The sequence below is a fragment of the Kryptolebias marmoratus genome, linkage group LG10 (assembly GCF_001649575.2).
Source record: "Kryptolebias marmoratus isolate JLee-2015 linkage group LG10, ASM164957v2, whole genome shotgun sequence".
Lineage (NCBI taxonomy): Eukaryota > Metazoa > Chordata > Actinopteri > Cyprinodontiformes > Rivulidae > Kryptolebias > Kryptolebias marmoratus.
The window spans coordinates 23994469-24014193 of record NC_051439.1 but is presented as its reverse complement, the minus strand read 5'-3'; the positions used below and the strand labels follow the sequence as shown (position 1 = coordinate 24014193).

Sequence of the window (19725 nt, the reverse complement as noted above, 5' to 3'; positions counted from 1 at the left end):
TGTTCACAGGGCATGGGGTGCCTGAATAGTTTTATAAAACATAAATCATATAAATCAAATAGGATGGCTTCTTTTCAGTCACCAAGTCTTGACTGAACACCTGGATTTAGTGTTGGTTTGTCTTAAATGAAGGCTGTTTTTCTCTTTAGGTTGTAAAGACTTTCTTTTATTGGACATTTAATGATTTTCCTTCTTTTTTTAAACTTAAAAGCTTCTTTAAAAGAACGGAGGCTTTTTTTTCTGAATAGGAGTGTTTAATACTTGCTGCTGGGATTTTCATCTGCTCAGTGTTTCTTGAAACAAAGAAATGAGGAGCTGACCTAAACACCAGATATCTGCAACATTTGTTGTAGATTTATCTGTAAATCCTCTGATACGATGGCTCCCCTCCTGTCCCTCCCTGTTCTCTTCCAGCCCGACCTTCAACTTTACCCAGACAAAGACTGTCTGTCTGCTGATCACCTTTGGATTCATAGTAAACAATCTGCTGTTGAACTGCAGGAAATGTCGGGTCATTTACCAGCTTTTATCAGCAGAATCTTCAGTAAGAGATTCAAGTAACACATTCTTGGTGCTTNGGGGGGGGGGGGGGGTGATTTAACGGATGCAGCTCTAACTATCCAACGTACACACTCTGATGGGTGGATTTAAAACACAGGACTAATTTACATCCTGAAGCTGCACTGACTCACACAAGTTCAACTAAATCATTTGGAAAATGATTACAATTATTAGAAAATTAACAAAAAGATTAAAAGAGCCTGAGATTTCCCAGCAACACGAGCACAGCAGGTTTGTTTTAGGTCCTGCAGAGTTCTCCACGACCTATGGAGCCTGTTAGAACATCTGGATCTGCACTGGATGCAGAAGTTATTCATGTTGCTGCTGCGTTGTTTATAGGTCGGCTGAGTAATTGCATGCTTTCTTTTGTTTTCCCCCCTTTGGTTATTTGTTGATGTAGCTTTAATCTCTAGTGGAAAATCAGATGGTAGTGAGTTTGTTGTTGTTTCTGTGAGAAGAACCGTGGGTCAGATTTGGGTTGGATTCAGGTTGAACTATTTGTCCCTCACAAGTCAGTTTTAATTTTGTTATTTAACTCTTTTTGTGTTTGTGTGTGTACCTGAAGTTTGACAGGACAATTATTAAAAGCAAAAAGAAAGAAAAAAAAAATAAATGTCTGTAAGACCAGGAAATGAACTGTCCAATCAGGCCACTCAAAGCACCTTACAATCCGTCCTCATTTACCCAATCACACATCCACACAGCACTCTACTACATCTCTACAAAACTAACTTGAATTAATCCTTCTATAGAGTCTAATCAGTGCTTTAAACTCCTTTCATACAGTGCGTATGACATGTGACTGCTGCCAGTAATCGAACCTCCAACAGCTGCTCTAACCACTGAGCCACAGCCCCTCAGTCTGTTTGTGTAAATAAAACATTGTTCATTTCCTGGTTTAATGATCCTTTTTCATATGTTGGTTTTCTCCCACCATGTTGTAAAATACCAGACCTCAGCTGGCCACTTGAAGCCATCCTCTGTAAGTTCTGTCAGTTTATGTGCTGCAGCCAGGAAGCTTCAGAGTGGCTCAGCTGATTGTTACAGTCTGTGTTGTTTAACTGCATTGAACCATACTCTCAGTATATTTGAAGTTTTGAACCTGTTTTACCTCCTCAGGGAGGAGGGACAGTGTGTGGAGGGCATCATGGAGATTTTCGACATGCTGCTGGCAGCCACTTCTCGCTTTCGTGAGCTCAAGCTGCAGAGGGAGGAGTACGTCTGTCTGAAGGCCATGATACTCCTCAACTCCAGTGAGTGTTCCTGATGCAGAATAAACCTGCAGTGTCTTTGATCGTGTGTAATCAGTGCTGCAATGTGTGCTTTGGTTCTTACATAACCCAGATACGTTTGTCTCATCTTTGTTGATGTTTACTGACAGAATGTGAAACGCAGAGTGTGAGGGCCGTTCTGCTCATATCTAACCCACATGCTGGGGAAAATGGCCAACATTATTTAGAATAAAGTGTGTTTTAACCCTGCAGTAAGGCAAGGCTGACTAAATAATCCTCCTGATAACCACAAGATTGACTGAAATAAAATATAAAACAAGACAAGATCCCAAACGCAGCAGCTAATCTACAACAGAACGGTCCAGTCAGAGTCCAGAACCTCAGAGAGCTGAGCAGAAACCAATGAGCTGAAGTAATGCTGGAAAGAAGAGTGGGCCACAACTCCTCCACAACCATGAGAGACAAACTGAAAACCTTTGAGTTCTGCTGGGGACAGAACCAGTTCTTGCAAATAAATTAAATCTAATATGTAAATTAAATGCGTACAATTGAAACGTAATATAACTAGAGCTTTTTTTAGTTTGCTTTTAACACGGGTAAAATTTAGCTTGAAAATGTCCTGAAACAAAAATCCCTCTAAAAGTAAAAAGGTTTTCCTTTTCCCACATCTGTACTGATGTGTACTGAAGCTGAGAGCTGACTTATGGTCCATGCTTGACTGAAGTGCATTGGATGCAAAACCTCTTTTTAGCTTTGTAGTACTTTCCTGAGTTTAAAACTTTATAGAACATGTTGATACAGTAAAAGCCATGACACTAAATCTAATGTCAGCTTTATTGTGGTTTTTGTTTTCACTAAGTGTGGCTGATGGACTGCTTCCTCTGACCCGCAAACATGGACCTAATTTCTGCACAGCTTTGTGTTGTTGTTTTTTTTTTCAACCTGAATGTGTTTCCAGGGGTCACGGCGTTCTCTCACTGCCCCCTCCCACCAGCAGACAGATTTTTTGGAGGTGACCGACCTCGCTACATGTCCTCACAGTTTGGTTGAACAAAGTTTCCTCCTGAAGGCACACACACCATCCTCTGTTGACTCTGCTCCAGGACAAAACCATGAAATGTGGGACAAAAAAAGAGAACAAATTGTGCAAGAAGTGAAATAGAGCAAAGTCAGGGAAAACAAGAGAGGACGTCTAAGATTTATTAATTGAGATGGATGAAAGGTTTGGGCTTTGTGCTGGTGGTGGGCGGACAGCGTGATCTACAGCTTCTCTTCTGTTGTTTTCTAATGTTTCACTTCAAGACTCCGTCACAAAATCTTTAGGGGTCTTTGAGCCAGATGGCAGAAATAAAGAAGCCATGGATGCCAATAAACCAAACAATCTACCTCAACCTAATAACAGACCTGGATCAGGTTTATGGTATGTGATTAAAATCTGTTTCTCTGCAGCTCGAGGTCACAAGAATTTCTAACCAGTTATCTGTTGATTAGTTCAAACACTAAAAGACTGGGCCTAAAAAGCAGAAAACATCATGAGCATTATTGGTTCTTATAACTTCTGAAACTTTTGCATTAAAAACATCCTCAAAATGTTGCACGGTGGAGGAGTTGCCTCGCAGGTTCAAGTGTCGACAGACTTTTCTTTGGGAAGTTTGCCTGTGTGGGAGAACATGTAAACGCTGTTGGCAGCTGATAGAAGGTATAGGGTCTTTTGGTTGAGATGTTGTGCTGTTTGTTGCAGATCTGAGCACGAGTTCTCCACAAACCACAGAGGAGCTGGAGAGCCGGAACAAGCTGCTGCGGCTCCTGGACTCTGTGATTGATGCGCTGGTCTGGGCCATTTCCAAACTGGGACTGTCGACGCAGCAGCAAACCCTGCGCCTGGGCCACCTCGCCATGCTGCTGTCTCACATCCGCCACGTCAGGTACACACCCAGAAATCATCACATCCGCAGCTTTGTCTAAGGCAGCAGTTTCCTCTCTGCACCATTATCACCTAGTTTTACTGAGCACAACCATAGGTTCTGAAACAAGTCTTTACAACGTTAAGTGTTACACTCTGTGAAATGGTTTTGTAGTTTTGCTGCATGTTTCAGGTAAGCTTGGTGAAATTACAGCTTAAAGCAGCTAATCAGATACTGAGTTCAGGAGACTTTGATGTTTATGTGCTTTCTTGGGCTCACTGTCACCCTCGTCTCTCCGCAGTAACAAAGGGATGGACCACTTGTCAAACATGAAGAGAAAGAACGTAGTTCTGGTTTACAACCTCCTCTTGGAGATGCTGGATGCCAACACATCAAGCAGCAGTAGCAGTCAAACTGCCTCATCCTCACCAAGCTCTGATACGTACTCGGATGGGCTGCAGTATCCCCCACCTTCGTTTCATCTGCAGCCCGGCTCAGACATCGTCACCCCTCACCCCAGCACTAACAGCTTTCATGAGCCTCCACAGGAACCAGCTAAAGACCGGACCGTGGGTGGGACCTTCCCATCCACGCCTTCACCACAGACTTTAGTTGGGTCTCAAATAGACAGCGATGAGTAAGTTCTAGTGTTCATTTATTCAAACCTTTCAGTTTTCTTTATTTTGAGGTCTATTTTAGGAGAGTAGTAGTTAGATGTTAGTGTATGGCAAATCCCAAGAGAACACTGGGTTCTGTGGAGGTCCAAGCTTTACCCTGCATCATACCTTGGTTCTCCACACTCTCCAGTTTTTAATCAAAATAAGAAGTGAAACATCTTCATCTACAGAGTAGAAGTCCAGTTGCTTTGTTTTTACCATTTTAGGACAGGGCTAGGTGAGATTTTCTCAAATTATACAGCAGGATCTGGTATTACTCTCTGTCGTCTTCTCGTAGGTAATTTAGGGTGTTTTAAGGACTTCATACATTAGAATATTTGTCTGTATGAAGTGTGGCACAGTGGTGTGGAGTTTACAGGGTCTCTCTGTGGTTACTCAAGATTCTTCCATCAGTTTCCTTTACCTTCTTCTCCTTTCTGGGTCCTGTCTCCAGTGGTCATTGTGTGAGAGACGGGGACACCCTGGACAGATCTTCAGAGTTACCAGTTGACCTAACATGTAGGTTTTTGGTCTGTTGGAGGAAATGGCTCTAACCACTGCTCCACTGTGCAACCCCAAAGACCATAAACATGCATGTTAGGTTAACTGGTAACTATAGGTGTGAGCGAGAGCGTGAACGATTGTTATGGACTGCTGACGTGTATATACAAGGAAATATTTAAAAAGCCAGTCCCAGAGAAACCTCTCTTCATTAGGTCATACAAACAGGTTGCTGTTGCAACAATGTGGCCTGCCTACTCTGATGCTAGATTCAGTCCTGATTTAATAAAGTAAATCTGTCCTGGCACACGTAGGCAGCCATCTTATCTATATGGTATGCCTGTAATGCCATAACAGGACAAAAAAATAAAGTCCATCTATATGTTGACTTTTTATTCTTATTATTTTCCAGCTACATCCCAGCAGAGCACTGGTCCCTGGATGCGGAGGATGGGGGTTCATCAGTGGAGCCAGTTAGTTACATCATCTCTGATCGTGTTGTCATGGAAACGACTTTAGAGGGGTGAAAGGACCATAAGACTGAACCTAAAGGTACCACCCCTGTAGAACCCTGAGAAACAAAGAGAAAACCACAAAGTGCTGATGTAAGGTGAAATCCTTTTTCCTTCGAGATGTTTTTAGTCTTTCAAAACCAAACCATTTTTGAGCAACTGTATATTTTGTTGGTAAATATTTTTCGTGAACGTGCACTACAATAGATGTTCATTAGAACATCACTGAACCTCTGCCAAGCAGTTTGTGCTTTTTTTATTTTTACTGGTGTTGTTGTAACATTCAGAACAAGCCATCTGATTCCTAAGGTTGCATGTGGACCAGACACTTGTTTTCTGACTGTTTCCCTGTTCTTTGTCCCTCTGCAGTGTATCTTCCTCTCTGTGAACTGTGGTGTTTGAACTGGTGCCTGTTAATGCAACATTTTTCTACTCTTGTGCAAAGAAGCAGCAGTATGTGGCCTTTAACTGAAGTGACTGTTAATACTCTGTTCTCTCTGGAAACTAAGGCTGAATTCTTTGCATCTATCTAATTATAGACTGTATGTTAACCTTCTAAATAATTTAAGTCACTTCATACTTTTGCAGCTTTGGTCACCATGTGCCTGCTTGTTTTGGGTACAAAAAGAAGCCATTGTAGAGGAGTTATTCTACTGGCATACTCTTGAAATGAGAATAAGCAGATCTGGATCAGTTTCACACCGTATCTGTGACCACAAAGAGCAAAGTGGGGCTTCGACTTCTTGGAAGTAAGAGTTGACCAGCACCTTTCTATGCTAAAGAAAAAGTACAGTTAAACATAAATGACATTAACAACTTCAGTTAATTTTCATCTTCCTGCACGTGCTACCCCTAAACGCATTCATAAATTCAGCCTTAGACCAGTAATGTGTTTACTGTAACCTGTTTTTCTCCTGTCTGTGGCTTGCAAATGCTGAAAATGTTCCTGTTGTTTGTGAACAAAACTCATTCAAAGGTTTCTGCCTGTTTGTTCCTGGACTTAACCGCTCTTAAACGCAGTGATACTGTAAACAAATAGTTTATTATCAGGCAAAAAGATACAATCTTTACATAAATAAAACGTCATAAAGCAAACTTTACACATTTTCTGTTTTTCGTTTTGGCATAATAAGTATTTGAGGCTAAGATTCCATCAAAAAATAAATGGGACCAGAATTAAGAGTAACTTTCACACGTGTCATGGTCTTTGTGCCTGAATTCAGCTAGTTCTGCAGCTAAAAAACCCACCACGTCTCTGCTTTAACCTATTTATCATCAAGCATCAGTCCTGACTTCTTAGCACTTTATATACAAAATTAATTTATCGTTATGGTTTATCTAGTTACAAATAGTGGCTCATCTGAATATATATATATAAAAATGACATCTTTCTACATCAAGTCTTTAAAATCAAACAAACAAACAAAAACAACAGACTTAGTGGCAGTAGTTAGCCTAACCCTTCACAGCTGGAGTGTTAATGTAAATGTTAAACCTTTTTTCTCCTGGCATAGCTGTTCTGGAGGGATGTCAACAAGTAAATACACTTTAAACCTCTACAGACTCTAAAACAAAGCCAGTAGATGACGGGCAGTGGAGCAAAGCAGCTTCCTTCAAACACGACTCGTCACTGTACGGATTTCAGATTCACCTTTTGTTCAACGAATGGGCGGGGCTTCATGTGGGCGGGGGCCCATTGGTGTACCGCAGCATGGGGTAGAAGGATCGGGCGAAGTTGTTGGACAGCGTACAGCTGTAGTGGTCAGACAGAGGAAGGTGGCAGATCAGAACCAGCAGCAGGAAGAAGAGCAGGTGGAGGGGGAGTGCAGCCCGCAGGACCCGGACCAGGAACGGTCGAGGGGGGGAAGAATCCCTCCTCTTCTCCCTGCTTGGGAACAAAAGATACTCAAATCTATATCTTATTTACAGCTGAACATGGTAAATGTATCAAATGTTTAAATTTCTGTAAAAAGGTTGCATGAAAACCAAAACTTTTACCTTTTAGCTGTTGGTGGTCTGACTGTAGCCGTCTGTAAAGAAAGACAAGTTTCCTTTCATTTCAAAATCTAATCACTTTATTAGATGGAAATGTTTAACTCCAAGTCTAAACTTTCTAACATTTTTATGAACAAATGCTGATCTCTACCTCGTGATGGAAACTGAGGGTTTTCAGACCAACCAGTTAGTTTGGGCAGAACTGTTTACTACATTTGGCAAATATTTCTTCATTTTAAAGAACAATCAGTGCCAAATAATGATCCAGATTCCAAATAATTTAAAAAGTCAAGGAGCAACTTTCATTATTCATAACTTAAGGGAATGATCCTTTAACAGTAAACTGTATTAACAGGTTGTTGAAGAGATTTCATCACGCAGAAACTTTACAACCAAACTGAATTTAATCTAATGCAGGTATGTAGACAGAACACTACTTATTTTGGGAAATATAAATTAAACAATGTCTCGGATATGATTATGGACTGTCTGTTGAGATATTACACTTAACTGAGATTGAAAGAGGAAAGAAATCCTAAAGGTTAAAGCATCTGAAGCATCTGGACTTTGATTCAGAAGCTGAAGATGTTCCAAGCTTTAAACTGCATGAGATGCTGCGTTTCTGCAGTTTAATCTCCCTCCTGAAGGTTGTTAGACTATGACTATGTCTGCCTGGCTCACAGAAACTTAAAATAGAGCATTAAGCCTACCAGTCATTTTCTCTCAGATTAAAACAAACACAGTTGCTTTGTTTTGAAGTTTTAGGATTCACCACATCCTGGTTGAAAGAGAATCTAACATCTCAGCTCTGTTCATTCCCTCACTGAGATTAAAACAGGATGTTATTGTAATTCAGATGAAGGTGCGGACGGACTCACCGGTGAGCGTAAGGCAGCAGCCACTTGTCTCTGCAGCAGATGAAGCTTGTTGCCAATGACGTGGATCTTCTCTTTGGCCTCCACACTTTCCTCTCCAGTGTTTTCCAGTAGAAGCTGGGAGGAAATGTCCTGCAGGGCTGAAACCTGCCGACGTCTGGCCCTCAGCTCCTCCTGTAGATCCTGCAGCAGGCAGCAACAGATATCAGCTGGCAGAGCATACATATACACATAATGTGTGTGAGATTTATTTATTTATTTATTTTTTATTTATTTATTTAACCAGGTAAACCCCATTGAGATCTAGATCTCATTTTCAAGGGGGACCTGGGCAGAAATCTGCAGTGAACAGCAACCTGGTTACAAAACAAAATTAATTAATACATATGCACAAGTATAAAACAATTTAAAAACAATGACAATGTTTAAAAGAATCTTGTTGCCTGTTTTTAAGAATCGCTCGAAATAAGTCCAGTGAGATCAGTTCTGACATCTTTAGTTCTGACTGGAGCTGATTCCAGGCTGAAGGAGCCATTACACTGAACGCTTGCTTTCCTTTTTCAGTTCGGCAACGTGGAACATACAAAAGAAAAATGTTGTTGGAACGCAAGGAATGGGAATTAACAGATCTTTGTAAAAGAGAGTTTAGATAAGCTGGAGCCAGACCGAGTAGAGATTTATAAATCAGGATCATCAGGTGATTGATTCTCCGTACACTTAAAGGAGGCCATTCAGCTTTTGCATACAGTTCACAATGATGTGTGAGACGTCTGCTACCGGTTACAAACCTTAAAGCACAATGATACACAGTATTTAATGATTGTAAGCATTTGTTTGAAGCATTCATATATAACACATCTCCATAATCCAAAAGTGGCAGGAATGTTGCAGCTACCAATTTACTTCTAGCTTTGAGAGAAAAACAAGAACCATTTCGGTAATAAAACCCAATTTTCATTTTCAGTGTTCGTAGCAAATTTGCAATGTGATTTTTAAAAGAAAGCTCTTTATCTAAAATAAAGCCAAGATATTTATAATTACTGACAAACTCTATTTGTGTCCCTATAGCAGTGGTAAGTAATGGATGAATCTGAGATAATGTCCTAGAGTGTGAAAAAATCATTGCCTTTGTCTTATCCACATTCAGAACCAACTTTAAAGTTTGTAAGCGGGCTTGAACTACATTAAAAGCAGACTGCAAGTATTGAATTGCCTGTACAATTGATGAAGAACAGCAGTAAATCACTAAATCATCTGCATAGAAATGATAAGAAGCATTTGACAGATTTTCACACAAGTTATTTATATAAATAGAGAATAAAAGTGGGCCAAGAACTGAGCCCTGTGGGACACCATTTAAAACTGTACAGTTAGAAGAAGTAAGGCCAGCCAACTGAACTCTCTGGGTTCTGTTTGATAGGTAATCAGTTACCCACATGGTGGCCTGTTGTGAGAGCCCAATCCTGTGTAGAATGTCAATCAAAAGCTTGTGATTTACTGTGTCAAATGCCTTTGATAAATCAATAAACAGAGCAACGCAATGCTTTTTGTTATCAAGAGCCTGAATAAGATCATTGATAACCTTTAAAGTGGCAGTAACAGTACTATGTTTCTTCCTAAAACCAGACTGGACAGTTTGTAAAATACAATTGGATTCTAAAAAAATCTTCAATTGATCTGCAACTAATTTTTCAAAAATTTTTGCTGGGATACATAGTTTAGATATTGGTCTGTAATTGTTTACCTGTGACGGTTCTCCACTCTTGAATAGAGGCAAAACAAATGCTGATTTCCAGACACTAGGAATTTTATTAGAAATTAAACTTAGATTAAAAATATGAGCCAGTGGTTCTGCTATAAACTCTGCAGCTAGTTTTAGGAAAAAAGGATCTAGGTTATCTGGTCCTGCCGATTTTTTGGTATCTATACTTTTCAATTCTTTGAGAACCTCAGTTATACAAATAGGGTAAAAATTAAAAGTAGTAACATTACGATCATTATTAAAAAACAGCTCATCAGTGTTAACATTTGGGTCAGAAGAATTTAAATTATCAAATAGAGAGCCAACAGAAATAAAATGCTCATTAAAAGAATTTAAAATTTTTAATTTATCAGACACAATTTTACTTTTATTCCAAACAAAATTTGGAAAATCACTCAGTGGCTCCTGCTCAGTAGCTGATTTCACTGTCTTCCAAAACTTCTTTGGATCCTTTAAATTTTTTGTCATCTCTGTAAGGAAATAGTCCGACTTCGCTTTCCTAATTAATAAGGTACACTTATTTCTCAATTTCCTGTAGCAAAGCCAGCTCTCTTCAGTTTTATTTGTCCTTGCCCTAGCCCAAGCTGCATCTCTTTGTTTAAGCAGATCCCTAATATCAGGGGAAAACCATGGGGTTTTTCGCCCCTTTACCCTAATTTTACGTACTGGAGCATGTTTATTTATTAGTCTTAAAAACTCTTCGTGAAAATACTGCCAGGCAAGGTCAACATTATCAAAAAGAGAGACCCTATTCCAGTTAAAATGTAGCAAGTCATGGACAAAAGCTTGCTCATTTAGGCGTTTGAAATCTCTTTTGGTCAAGATCCGTGGCTTAGGTTTTGGTAACTTGAGATTTCTGACTGTACCTATAGTGCAATGATCACTAAGGTCGTTTGCAAAAACTCCTATCCCTGTATATTTATGCGGGGCGTTTGTCATAATTAAATCTAGGAGTGATGATTTTTGAGGGCATTTGTTGTTAAGACGAGTGGGGTAATTAATTAACTGGGTAATATTTAAAGAATCACAGACAGTTTTTAAGCTATCTGAAGATGCTGTCAACCAGTCTAGATTTAAATCCCCTAGAATAACAAATTCATTTTTATGTAGGTCGACTAGATATTTAGACAAATTAGGGATTGCATCAGAGACAGCAGAGGGTGGTCGATAACACCCTATGACTGTAATATGCTGAGCCTAAGAGATGAAGGGAAGTTCTGCTGTCTCACCATCAGCATGTCCCAATGCTCCATCAGAGCAGGCTGCTCGGTGTTTAGGGCCCACACTTTGCTTTCAGCCTGAGAAAGCCACAGCAGCAGCAGATGCAGTGCTTCATGAAACTCCTAAAGAGAAGTTTGAGGCTGTGAGCTCGTTCAGACAGTCTGACTCCATGATGTGAGAACATTTAGGATCTGTGTGTCTGACCTGACACTGCAGCAGAGCTGAGTGCAGCCTCCTCTCCCAGCTCTCCAGAACCCTGCAGGCCTGTGTCCAGCTGTGATTGGCTGAGCTCAGAGCCTCCTGCAGCTCCCGCAGCTCCACGCTGTCACTCTGCAGGAAGTGATGGGCGCTCAGGTTCACAGAGATCATCAGACACTTGTAGGTGTTGAAGTTTTTCTGCATCTCCTTCACACACCAAAGGAAAAAACATGAGACTTTCTCTTCTTAAGGCCAGGTGGTAAAAACTGGATGAATTCATTGTGTCTGAAGTTACCTTCAGTTTCCTAATGTTGATCTCAATGTCGCGGATGCTGCTGGACGGAGCGATTCGCTGCAGCCTCTCCAGCTCCGGCAGCACCCTGCCCAGCCAGGAAGTGACATCACAAAGGTCACAGTTGAGCTTCTGCCACTGCTCCAGGGCATCTTTCTCACCAGGCAACTTCTGTGTCTGTTGCAGCTCCCAGCGCTCGATCACACCTGAAGGCAGAACCAGCCTCAATCCTCATGTAAATACAGAAATGTGTATTAAGTCTGTATGTACAGTATAATATAAGTCTGTAGTTAAAGATCTAAATGTTAAACAACAAAATCTTAAAAATAACAACACTTGACTGTTTTTCTGGGTTATTTTGTTGTTTGTAGTGTACAGGATTGTGCTTTGTTTCTAAACTGATATTGGTGATGGAGTGAATTTGACCTTTCCTCCACAGAAAGTAGTCCTTTACATGTTTTCCCCACAATTTTCTCTCTGCCTGCATACCTGTACTTGTTTGCTTGTTGCTGCTGCTCAGACCTTCATCCATCAGCTCCTCGTCATCGTTAAGAATCAGTTTTACTTTCTTCACACAACTGATGCTCCCGCTGCAGTCTGACATCAGCCTAGCCTGAGCAGAAGCACACAGAGGTACGAGAAGAGGACTTCCAGGAAGCAGGTTCACATCTGGAACAGGTGCTCTCAATGTGTGTGTGTTCTTACGTAGCCCTGCTGGGGGACAGGAGGACTGCTACTCGACGATGAGCTCAGCTCTCGGATGAGTTCTCGAGGAAGGCGTTTTGTCTGCGGAGAGCCGGGGTGGCACCAGCTGGGGGGGTCCTTCATTGACTTTACTAAACAAAAGAAATGAATAATCATCAAACTAAAGAAAAAAATCTCTGGTTTCTTCCAAAAGTATCAAAGAAAAGCCCAGACTGGAAACCTGCTTCACAATTACAACACTAGTTTCATTAGTTTTACTGCTTGTCAGAAGTTTCAAACAACAGGTTGCATGTGGATTAAAACAAAAATCAGAGTAATTCACATTCATGCAGGAGGCAGAGAGTCTACTCAAGGCTGCTTTCACAAACAAATCTGGATTCTCTGTGACATCTGGAAGAAAGAGGAGAGGCTCTCTGGGTGGAACTGCTGCTTCCTGAAGTACACTTTCAGAAACGACAAACTGAAGTTCAGGACATCAGAACAAAGACAAGCGGGACAGTTTTTTACCCAGACTCATGGTAAAAGTAAAGTTTTCTAAATCAAGACAAACTTTTCATCTGGTCCTTATCAGGTCTTAAACAGGCAAATGACACTGTCTCATTCATTAAACAAGGTGGAAAGACATCAGCAATGACCTGAGAGAAGCAGCTGCTGCTGCCCATCAATCTGAGAAGGGTCAAAGGTCAAACCAAACCAAAACATCAGGAGTCCAAAATTCTACTGAGAGAAAGATTGTCCACAGGAGGAAAACATTTAAGACAGCTGATAGTCTTCTACGGTTCTACCCCAGCAGATTCACCCCGAAGGTCAGACTGTGCAATGCTCAGATTCTACAGGCCTCAGTTAACAGGTTCAGGGTCAAAGGTCATGAATGAACAAGTATAGGTTGTTTGGAAGGGATGCAGGAGAAAGCCTCTTCTCTCTAAAAACAACATGGCAGCTCAACTTAGGTTTGAAAAGTTTCATCTGAAGGAACCACAAGACTTCTGGGACAATGTTCTTTGCTCACATCTGACCTGTTGCAGCCTTGGTTGTACTGTGTCCTGCCATCTTTCTTTCAGAGGATCTTTGAGTGTGTCCTGACAGGTCTTCTGCCGGTTGGCTGCCATAATGAACCCGAATGAAGTCAAAACGTCCTGGGATTTCAGCAGCCCTAACCCTAACCCATTCCTTGACAGCAGCAGAGTTTCAAACTCTTCATCTTTAAAACCTTTATTAATAATTTGGGGTTACCTTCTGAGCATTTGATTGCAAGTATTAGCTGTGCATTTGTAAATATTCCAAAGCATGTGTAAACAATATCACAGAAACTGTGGGGTGAACAGCCATTTTCTTTTGATCAAGTTTTCTCCTGTTTTTATTGGTTTAGTGAATGTCTTCCTGTATATTTTCAGTCAGGTTTTAGGTAGAACTTCTTTGGTTTTCATTCACCCTAAAATAGTTGTTTTGTTTTGTACATATTTCAGAATGTTATTCTACCAATTCTAAATGTGTAAAGTTTGCTTTATGATGTTTTATTTATGTATTTATCTGCTGATATATATTATATTTCACTTCATTCTGGAGACCATTTCTCCTGGACAAGACTTTTAAAATGTTGGATCCAGAGCTCCTAGTAATGTAACAAGACAAAAGTACATATATTTACCCATAATGCACAGCAGAACATTTGGAGAGGGCTGCTGGTTTGGACTCCTTGCAGACATGATGAAACAGGACAATGATCTCAAACACAGCCGCTAATCTACAACAGAACGGCTCAAAAAGAAAACGGTCCAGACAGAGTCCAGAACCGAGCTGAAGCAATGCTGGAAAGAAGAGTGGGCCAAAACTCCACAACCATGTGAGACACTGATAGAGCAGCTTTTTATTCTACCGTCTGACCTCCTCCCTCATTAAATGCTTCGATGAACTGATTTCACTCTAAAAATCAGAACTCATCTCAAGAGAATCAAAGGCAACTTTCAGAGATGTTTGGGTCATTAGAACTACCTGACAAAGCACTGAAGAAGGTGGCATCTTCATCATCCTCATGCGATGAAGATCCTCCCACATCAACTGTGTGGTCCCACTCCAGGGGGATGGAGTCCACGCTGACAGGGGTCTCTCTTCCTGAGTGCTCGCGAGGAGGAACCAGGAGGTGGCACATGGCCTGGCGTCCAGCTGAGACTCTGCCCATTGATGGAGATTCGTCCTCCTCCTCCTCCCTCCTTACCTCTGTCCAGGACGTCCCGTTGGTCACATCAGGTGAGTCGGTCAGGACTGATTCATGGTCAGACACGTCTCTTTCCTCTTCCTGAACCTGCATCAGAAACACAGAAACATGTTTCTGTCTTGGATCTGGAAGCAGTTCTTACATGTTTTAAAACTTTTTACAGCATGCTTTGATCGACCTCTTCCAGACTTTTATTCTATCAACAACTTAGGATCCAGAAGGACAAACGTTTAGCTCTAGCTCAAACCTCAGAAGTGTGCTACTGACCGGTCTCCTGTTGACGAGGCGCTGATGGAAGCGGGCCACTCTGCCAAACACTTCCTGGCAGTAGGAGTGGAGCTCCTCCAGCTCGTCCTCGATCAGAACCGCATCCAGAGGAGAACTCTTCTGAATCAGGTTCTCTCCAAACACAATCAGAGTGTCGATCTTATTGGTGTTCAGGGTGATCTCCTGTTGGAAGCCCTGCAGACAGGAAGAATAACATGTAAGAGACCAGGAGCAAGTGGTAAACAACCATGGATAAAAAGTCTGGGAGGAAGTTAATTTGGGGGTTTTAATTTGGAGAAAAGATAAGACATATGACACAAAATGTTTTCTTTATTACTCAGTCGTGAAAAGATAAATAACTTCTGTTTTCTGGCAGCTTGAATTCTTTCAGGACTATACTAATAAATCAGGTTTCTGGTGCAGCAGATTTTTCAGTTTCCATCATAAATTTTCAATCTGATTGAGATCCAGACTTTTTGTCGGCCGCGTCTCTGAGTTCAGATATTTTTCCCTGAGGGACAGAAAAATGATTTTATCATCAGGAAATCTACTCTTCACTGATGGAATGAAGACGTGTCCACCTGAGTGTTTCCTGCAGAGGTAATGACCTCCATCTGCCCAGCCCGTTTACCCAACATGCAGCTTCACATCATCACTGACTGTGGAAACGTGTTGCTTACTGGACCAAAACTGAACTAAAGTTCTGCCTGCAGAATGGTTCCTGTCTCTCCGTTCATTTACAGGCAGCCCCTCCTGTTCCTCTGCTTTTGGTTTTGGTTTTTGTAGTTCTTAAATTGAAATCAGTTTTTTGTCCTGATGCTTTAACAGGTTCCTTGTTGTCTTTTTGTTTGCTTACTTATTGCTTTACCTTAAAACATCTTATTTTACTTATTTCTGACCATCAGCCCGTTCCCCCTGAACTCTCTCACCTTCACAGAACCTCAGCTTTGTGCAGTTTGATTTACTTTCTGCAGGTAATTAAAGTATGTTAGTGATTTTTTTTTCTACTAAATAAATGCTTCATAAACATCCTTAAAGTCTTTTCCATATGAGATTAGAATATGTGAAGGAGGCATTTCTGACATCAGATCTTAGTTTTTACCATTTCTCATGAACATGACTTGTGAATAAAAACAATTTGAAGGTTTCTCACCCTACAGTGTTAAAATCAAATCAACTGTCAAAGACATTTCTCTTCTCATCCAGGAGAGAAATGTCAGTTTCTCAGTTCCAAACTGGAGAGAGTTGAGTTCCAAGCTTTAAACTGCATGAGATGCTCCATTTATGCAGCGAAATTTACCTGCAGATTAATCTAACTCCCTTTCCTCCTGAGGATCTTTGTTTAACTCACTTATCTTACCTTCAACTGTCTCATCTTGTCTTCGATGTCGCTCTTGGAGAAATGCTCCACGTTAGTGAGCTGCAGGTCCATCTCTGTGAGCCAGACCAGGATCCCCTCGCGGCTTCCTTCGAACTCTTCTCTCTGAGACGTAAAGTGCTGCACAGCACAAAGTTCATAGATTCAGAAAAATTAGCATAACATTTATTTTATGTTAAACACATATATTTTATTATTTCAGGAAGAAACATGACAAACTATTTGAAAGTTAGAGTTCAGGTTGCAGATTTGAGCTCAGATTTCTTCCATCATTAAAGAATTAGTTGGAATTTCTGACTCCAGTATAGGAAAAACAATTTAGATTCAATATTTGGTTGTTTTTATTTACATCTGCATCCCAAATGTGTAAATAACTAACTGGTTTAATGTCAACTTTTCTGTTGCATATGATCATGATGTATGGATGACATAAAAGCACCGAGGTCGGTACAATCCTCTCCGTAAAGCAACACAAACACCCTCCATCTGCTCAGCATCACAAGCTGCGATAAAAACAGCTCCCTGCCAACGTGACGTCTTGTTACCGTCTGAAAGGTGACCCAAATCCTGACAGATTAGGGTGGAGCTACGAGCAGGAAGAAGAGGCAGCACACATCAGATGGAAAAGTTTGATGTAATGTTTTCTTGTTCATCTTTTCTTTCACTGCAAATTTATTTTTTCTTTTATTTGAAGTTTTTGCAGGAGGAGGGATTCTTTTGACCTCCTGTCTCACCTTGAGTCTGCGGAGGACAGCTGCTACCCTTTTCTGCAGGCAGTCCCATCGCTGGTTTCCATCTTGGACCATAACTCGGAGCTTACAGGCAGCATCGGTGCGGTTCTCCCGGGCCAGACGGCGATACTGTTTATTGACCAGCTCCAGCTGAGTGAGCCGCTCGTGAACCTGCCGCTGAAACGCCTGCAATAACCACAGAGAGAAAGCTGACTTACATCAAGGCTTCACCTTTAATGTAAACTCTGAGAGAAGTTACTGTGAATCTTCCCCCCCCGTTCTGTGTTCTACCAAAATAAAGGTTGTTAAAAAAAAAAAAGACAGAAAATGTGAACCTCAAATTTTTTGAGTTCCTCCTTGCCATTGGTGTAGAGGACGTTGGCAGACTCTGGGCTGGCTGCAGTGAGCTCAGCTGTCTTCAGCCATTCTTCAAAACGAGAATAATCATCCAGGAATTTACACCAGAGACGCCACGTCTCCTCAATCCTGAGGACAACACAGGAACCGGTTAGCTGGGGCATCAACTGACAGGCCCCACTCAGATCCAGCAGCGAGACCACATGGCTGAGGTGCAGCCACTTCCTGTTTGCTGGTGACACAGTGGTGAAGATAACACATGCAGTCTGTAGTCTGTAGGAGACATTTATCAAGCCTTTGATTGGTGGTGCAGATTAGTAATTTATGTCCTAATATAATATAAACACATCCTGTTTTGTGGCTAAGTGGTGACTTTAATTCAAGATGGCAGACTTCCTGTTGGGTTTATGTCATTCCCACAATAGATGAGCTAAGATAAAACTTTATTGATCCCACAATGGGGAAATTTGCACGTGAATAGGATCTTTGTATTAATTTTCATTTTTATATGTAAAACCCTTCAGTTGAGCTGTTTTCAACATCCTGTTGAGCCTTTCTTCACCACCCATTCCTGATTTGTCTGAAATACAAAAATGTTCCTGACTTTTTATGTTTGACAAATTACATGCATTTTGGAGCATGAAGTAAATCATTTAGCAAGATAGGAATAATATAAACTCATTTTAATTAGCCCTCTGCACCACCTTTGGAGATTCATCTTAAAAAAACAAGCAAAGCAAAAAATATTTAGTTTATAGCAAAACTCTTTAAAGGGATAAAGTTTTTTAAACATGACTTATTGGGACAGAACTCAGAGTAACATTTATCTGTGAAGCTCTGCCCCTTTGACCATTTAATAAAAGACTTTATGCTCTTTTGAGTATAATACAAAACTGCAGGAGAGACACTATTTTCCTGAGCACACAAACATTGGTGACAAACTGTCTGGGAAGCCTCAGTGCAGTGCGTCAGGACTCACCTCATCCTGCGCTCCATGGACATAGCGCAGATGTTCCTCCAGCGGCGGTCAAGGCTGCGGGTGGTCTGTTGGATGGAGTCGTTCTCCGAGTCGGCACCACATGCATCAACATCATGGAGCAGGACATCACACAGCGTCAGCACGGACGCCACACTCTCTGTGTGCTGCTCGATGTCCCTCTGCAGGTCCTGCAGGACAAACAGGACAGGGGACCTTTAATGCTGAGGTGATTCAGGCATCATGAAATCAGAGACTAAGAAGAAGACAACATGAAACAATACTAGACTGTCATCAGGATGGTAACTGGGAGGAGTACCATGTGGTTCTGTGTCATGGGTCCTCTGAGCCAACATCTAATTCAAGGACAATAACAGCTGTTTGATTAGCCTCCTGTTAAGGTGAGCTGCAGCTTCTCAGACCAGTAAGTTAAGAGACAGAGTCTCAGGATCTAACTGACCTTGGAGATAACAGCTGGTTCCTGGGGAGTTTCAGGGACGCTCCAATCAATCTACAAGGACCAGAGGAGCTAGCCTGCATAGTATCCACTGTCTTCATTATCTTCTAATTCTTCAAATCCTTTGGGGATCTCCACAGTGGATCATCTGGCTCCATCTCCCAGCATCCTCCTCTGTTCCTCCTCCCTGGCAGCTTAATATTTAATATCCAATGTTTAATATGTCCACTGTCTCTCCTCTGCACGTCCAAACCATCTCAGCCTCACCTTGAAAACTTTGTCTCCAAACCCAAGTTGTTCTTCTGATAAATTCATTTCTAGTCCTCTCCATTTTGGTCCCTCCTATTTAAGGTCTTAATGTCTAAATATCCCCTTTTTTCTCCAGAGCACACCTCCACCTCTCCAGGCTTTCATCCACCTGCTCCCTACCCTCACTACACATCACATGGTCATCTCCTCTGTTCTACGCACAACATACAAGGTGTCTCACCTTCCTTTTCTGAGACTGGAGGTGATGTTTTGCTGGTTTAAAGTGAAAGTTCTCAGCTACAAACTGTTGGTGGCAGGATTTGCTCACTGTGTTTTGTAAAACAAATACACAATTCCAATTCCTAAAGAGTTGGCATGTGGTGTACAATGTAAACAAAAACGGAATGCAATGGTTTTATTCACAATGGAACACAGTAAACATAACTGTTTTAACTAAGAAATTGTACAGTTTTTAGGAAAAATAAGAACTTTGAATCTGCTGGTAGCAACACGTCTCTTTAAAGATGTTCCAGATGTTCTCCTCTGTGCAGCATCTCCATCAGTCTGTAAACATCTGGACCTAAGGCTGTCCCATTCTGTCTGTTCAACAGTCCTGGATGGGAGCAGATGTCCTAAAACCTGAAGATACTTTTCTGCATTGATGGAGCCTTTCCAGATGTG

The 19725-nt window shown here is 41.3% G+C and overlaps 2 protein-coding genes across 7 annotated transcripts in view; one reads left to right on the top strand and one right to left on the bottom strand.

Moving 5' to 3' along the window:
- esr2b (estrogen receptor 2b) overlaps positions 1–6466 on the top strand; it is a 45745-nt gene extending 39279 nt beyond the window's left edge. For 2 of the 5 annotated variants that reach the window (XM_025002227.2, XM_025002226.2), the window contains exons 8-11: positions 1681–1814; positions 3535–3718; positions 3999–4334; positions 5267–6466. In XM_025002227.2, coding sequence (XP_024857995.1) covers positions 1681–1814; positions 3535–3718; positions 3999–4334; positions 5267–5381 — 769 coding nt within the window. In that variant the 3' untranslated portion in view covers positions 5382–6466. 5 annotated transcript variants of the gene reach the window in all.
- LOC108249619 (nesprin-2) overlaps positions 6390–19725 on the bottom strand; it is a 28389-nt gene continuing 15053 nt past the window's right edge. The window contains exons 13-26 of one of the 2 annotated variants that reach the window (XM_017439104.3): positions 18342–18529; positions 17341–17491; positions 17009–17191; positions 16257–16394; positions 14897–15091; positions 14407–14716; positions 12415–12545; positions 12199–12322; positions 11713–11915; positions 11424–11624; positions 11228–11341; positions 8240–8419; positions 7365–7396; positions 6390–7254 (exon numbers count right to left, since the gene is read on the bottom strand). In XM_017439104.3, coding sequence (XP_017294593.1) covers positions 7044–7254; positions 7365–7396; positions 8240–8419; positions 11228–11341; positions 11424–11624; positions 11713–11915; positions 12199–12322; positions 12415–12545; positions 14407–14716; positions 14897–15091; positions 16257–16394; positions 17009–17191; positions 17341–17491; positions 18342–18529 — 2361 coding nt within the window. In that variant the 3' untranslated portion in view covers positions 6390–7043. The remainder of the gene's footprint in view (positions 7255–7364; positions 7397–8239; positions 8420–11227; positions 11342–11423; positions 11625–11712; positions 11916–12198; positions 12323–12414; positions 12546–14406; positions 14717–14896; positions 15092–16256; positions 16395–17008; positions 17192–17340; positions 17492–18341; positions 18530–19725) is intronic. The other variant, XM_017439105.3, reaches the window with a different exon arrangement.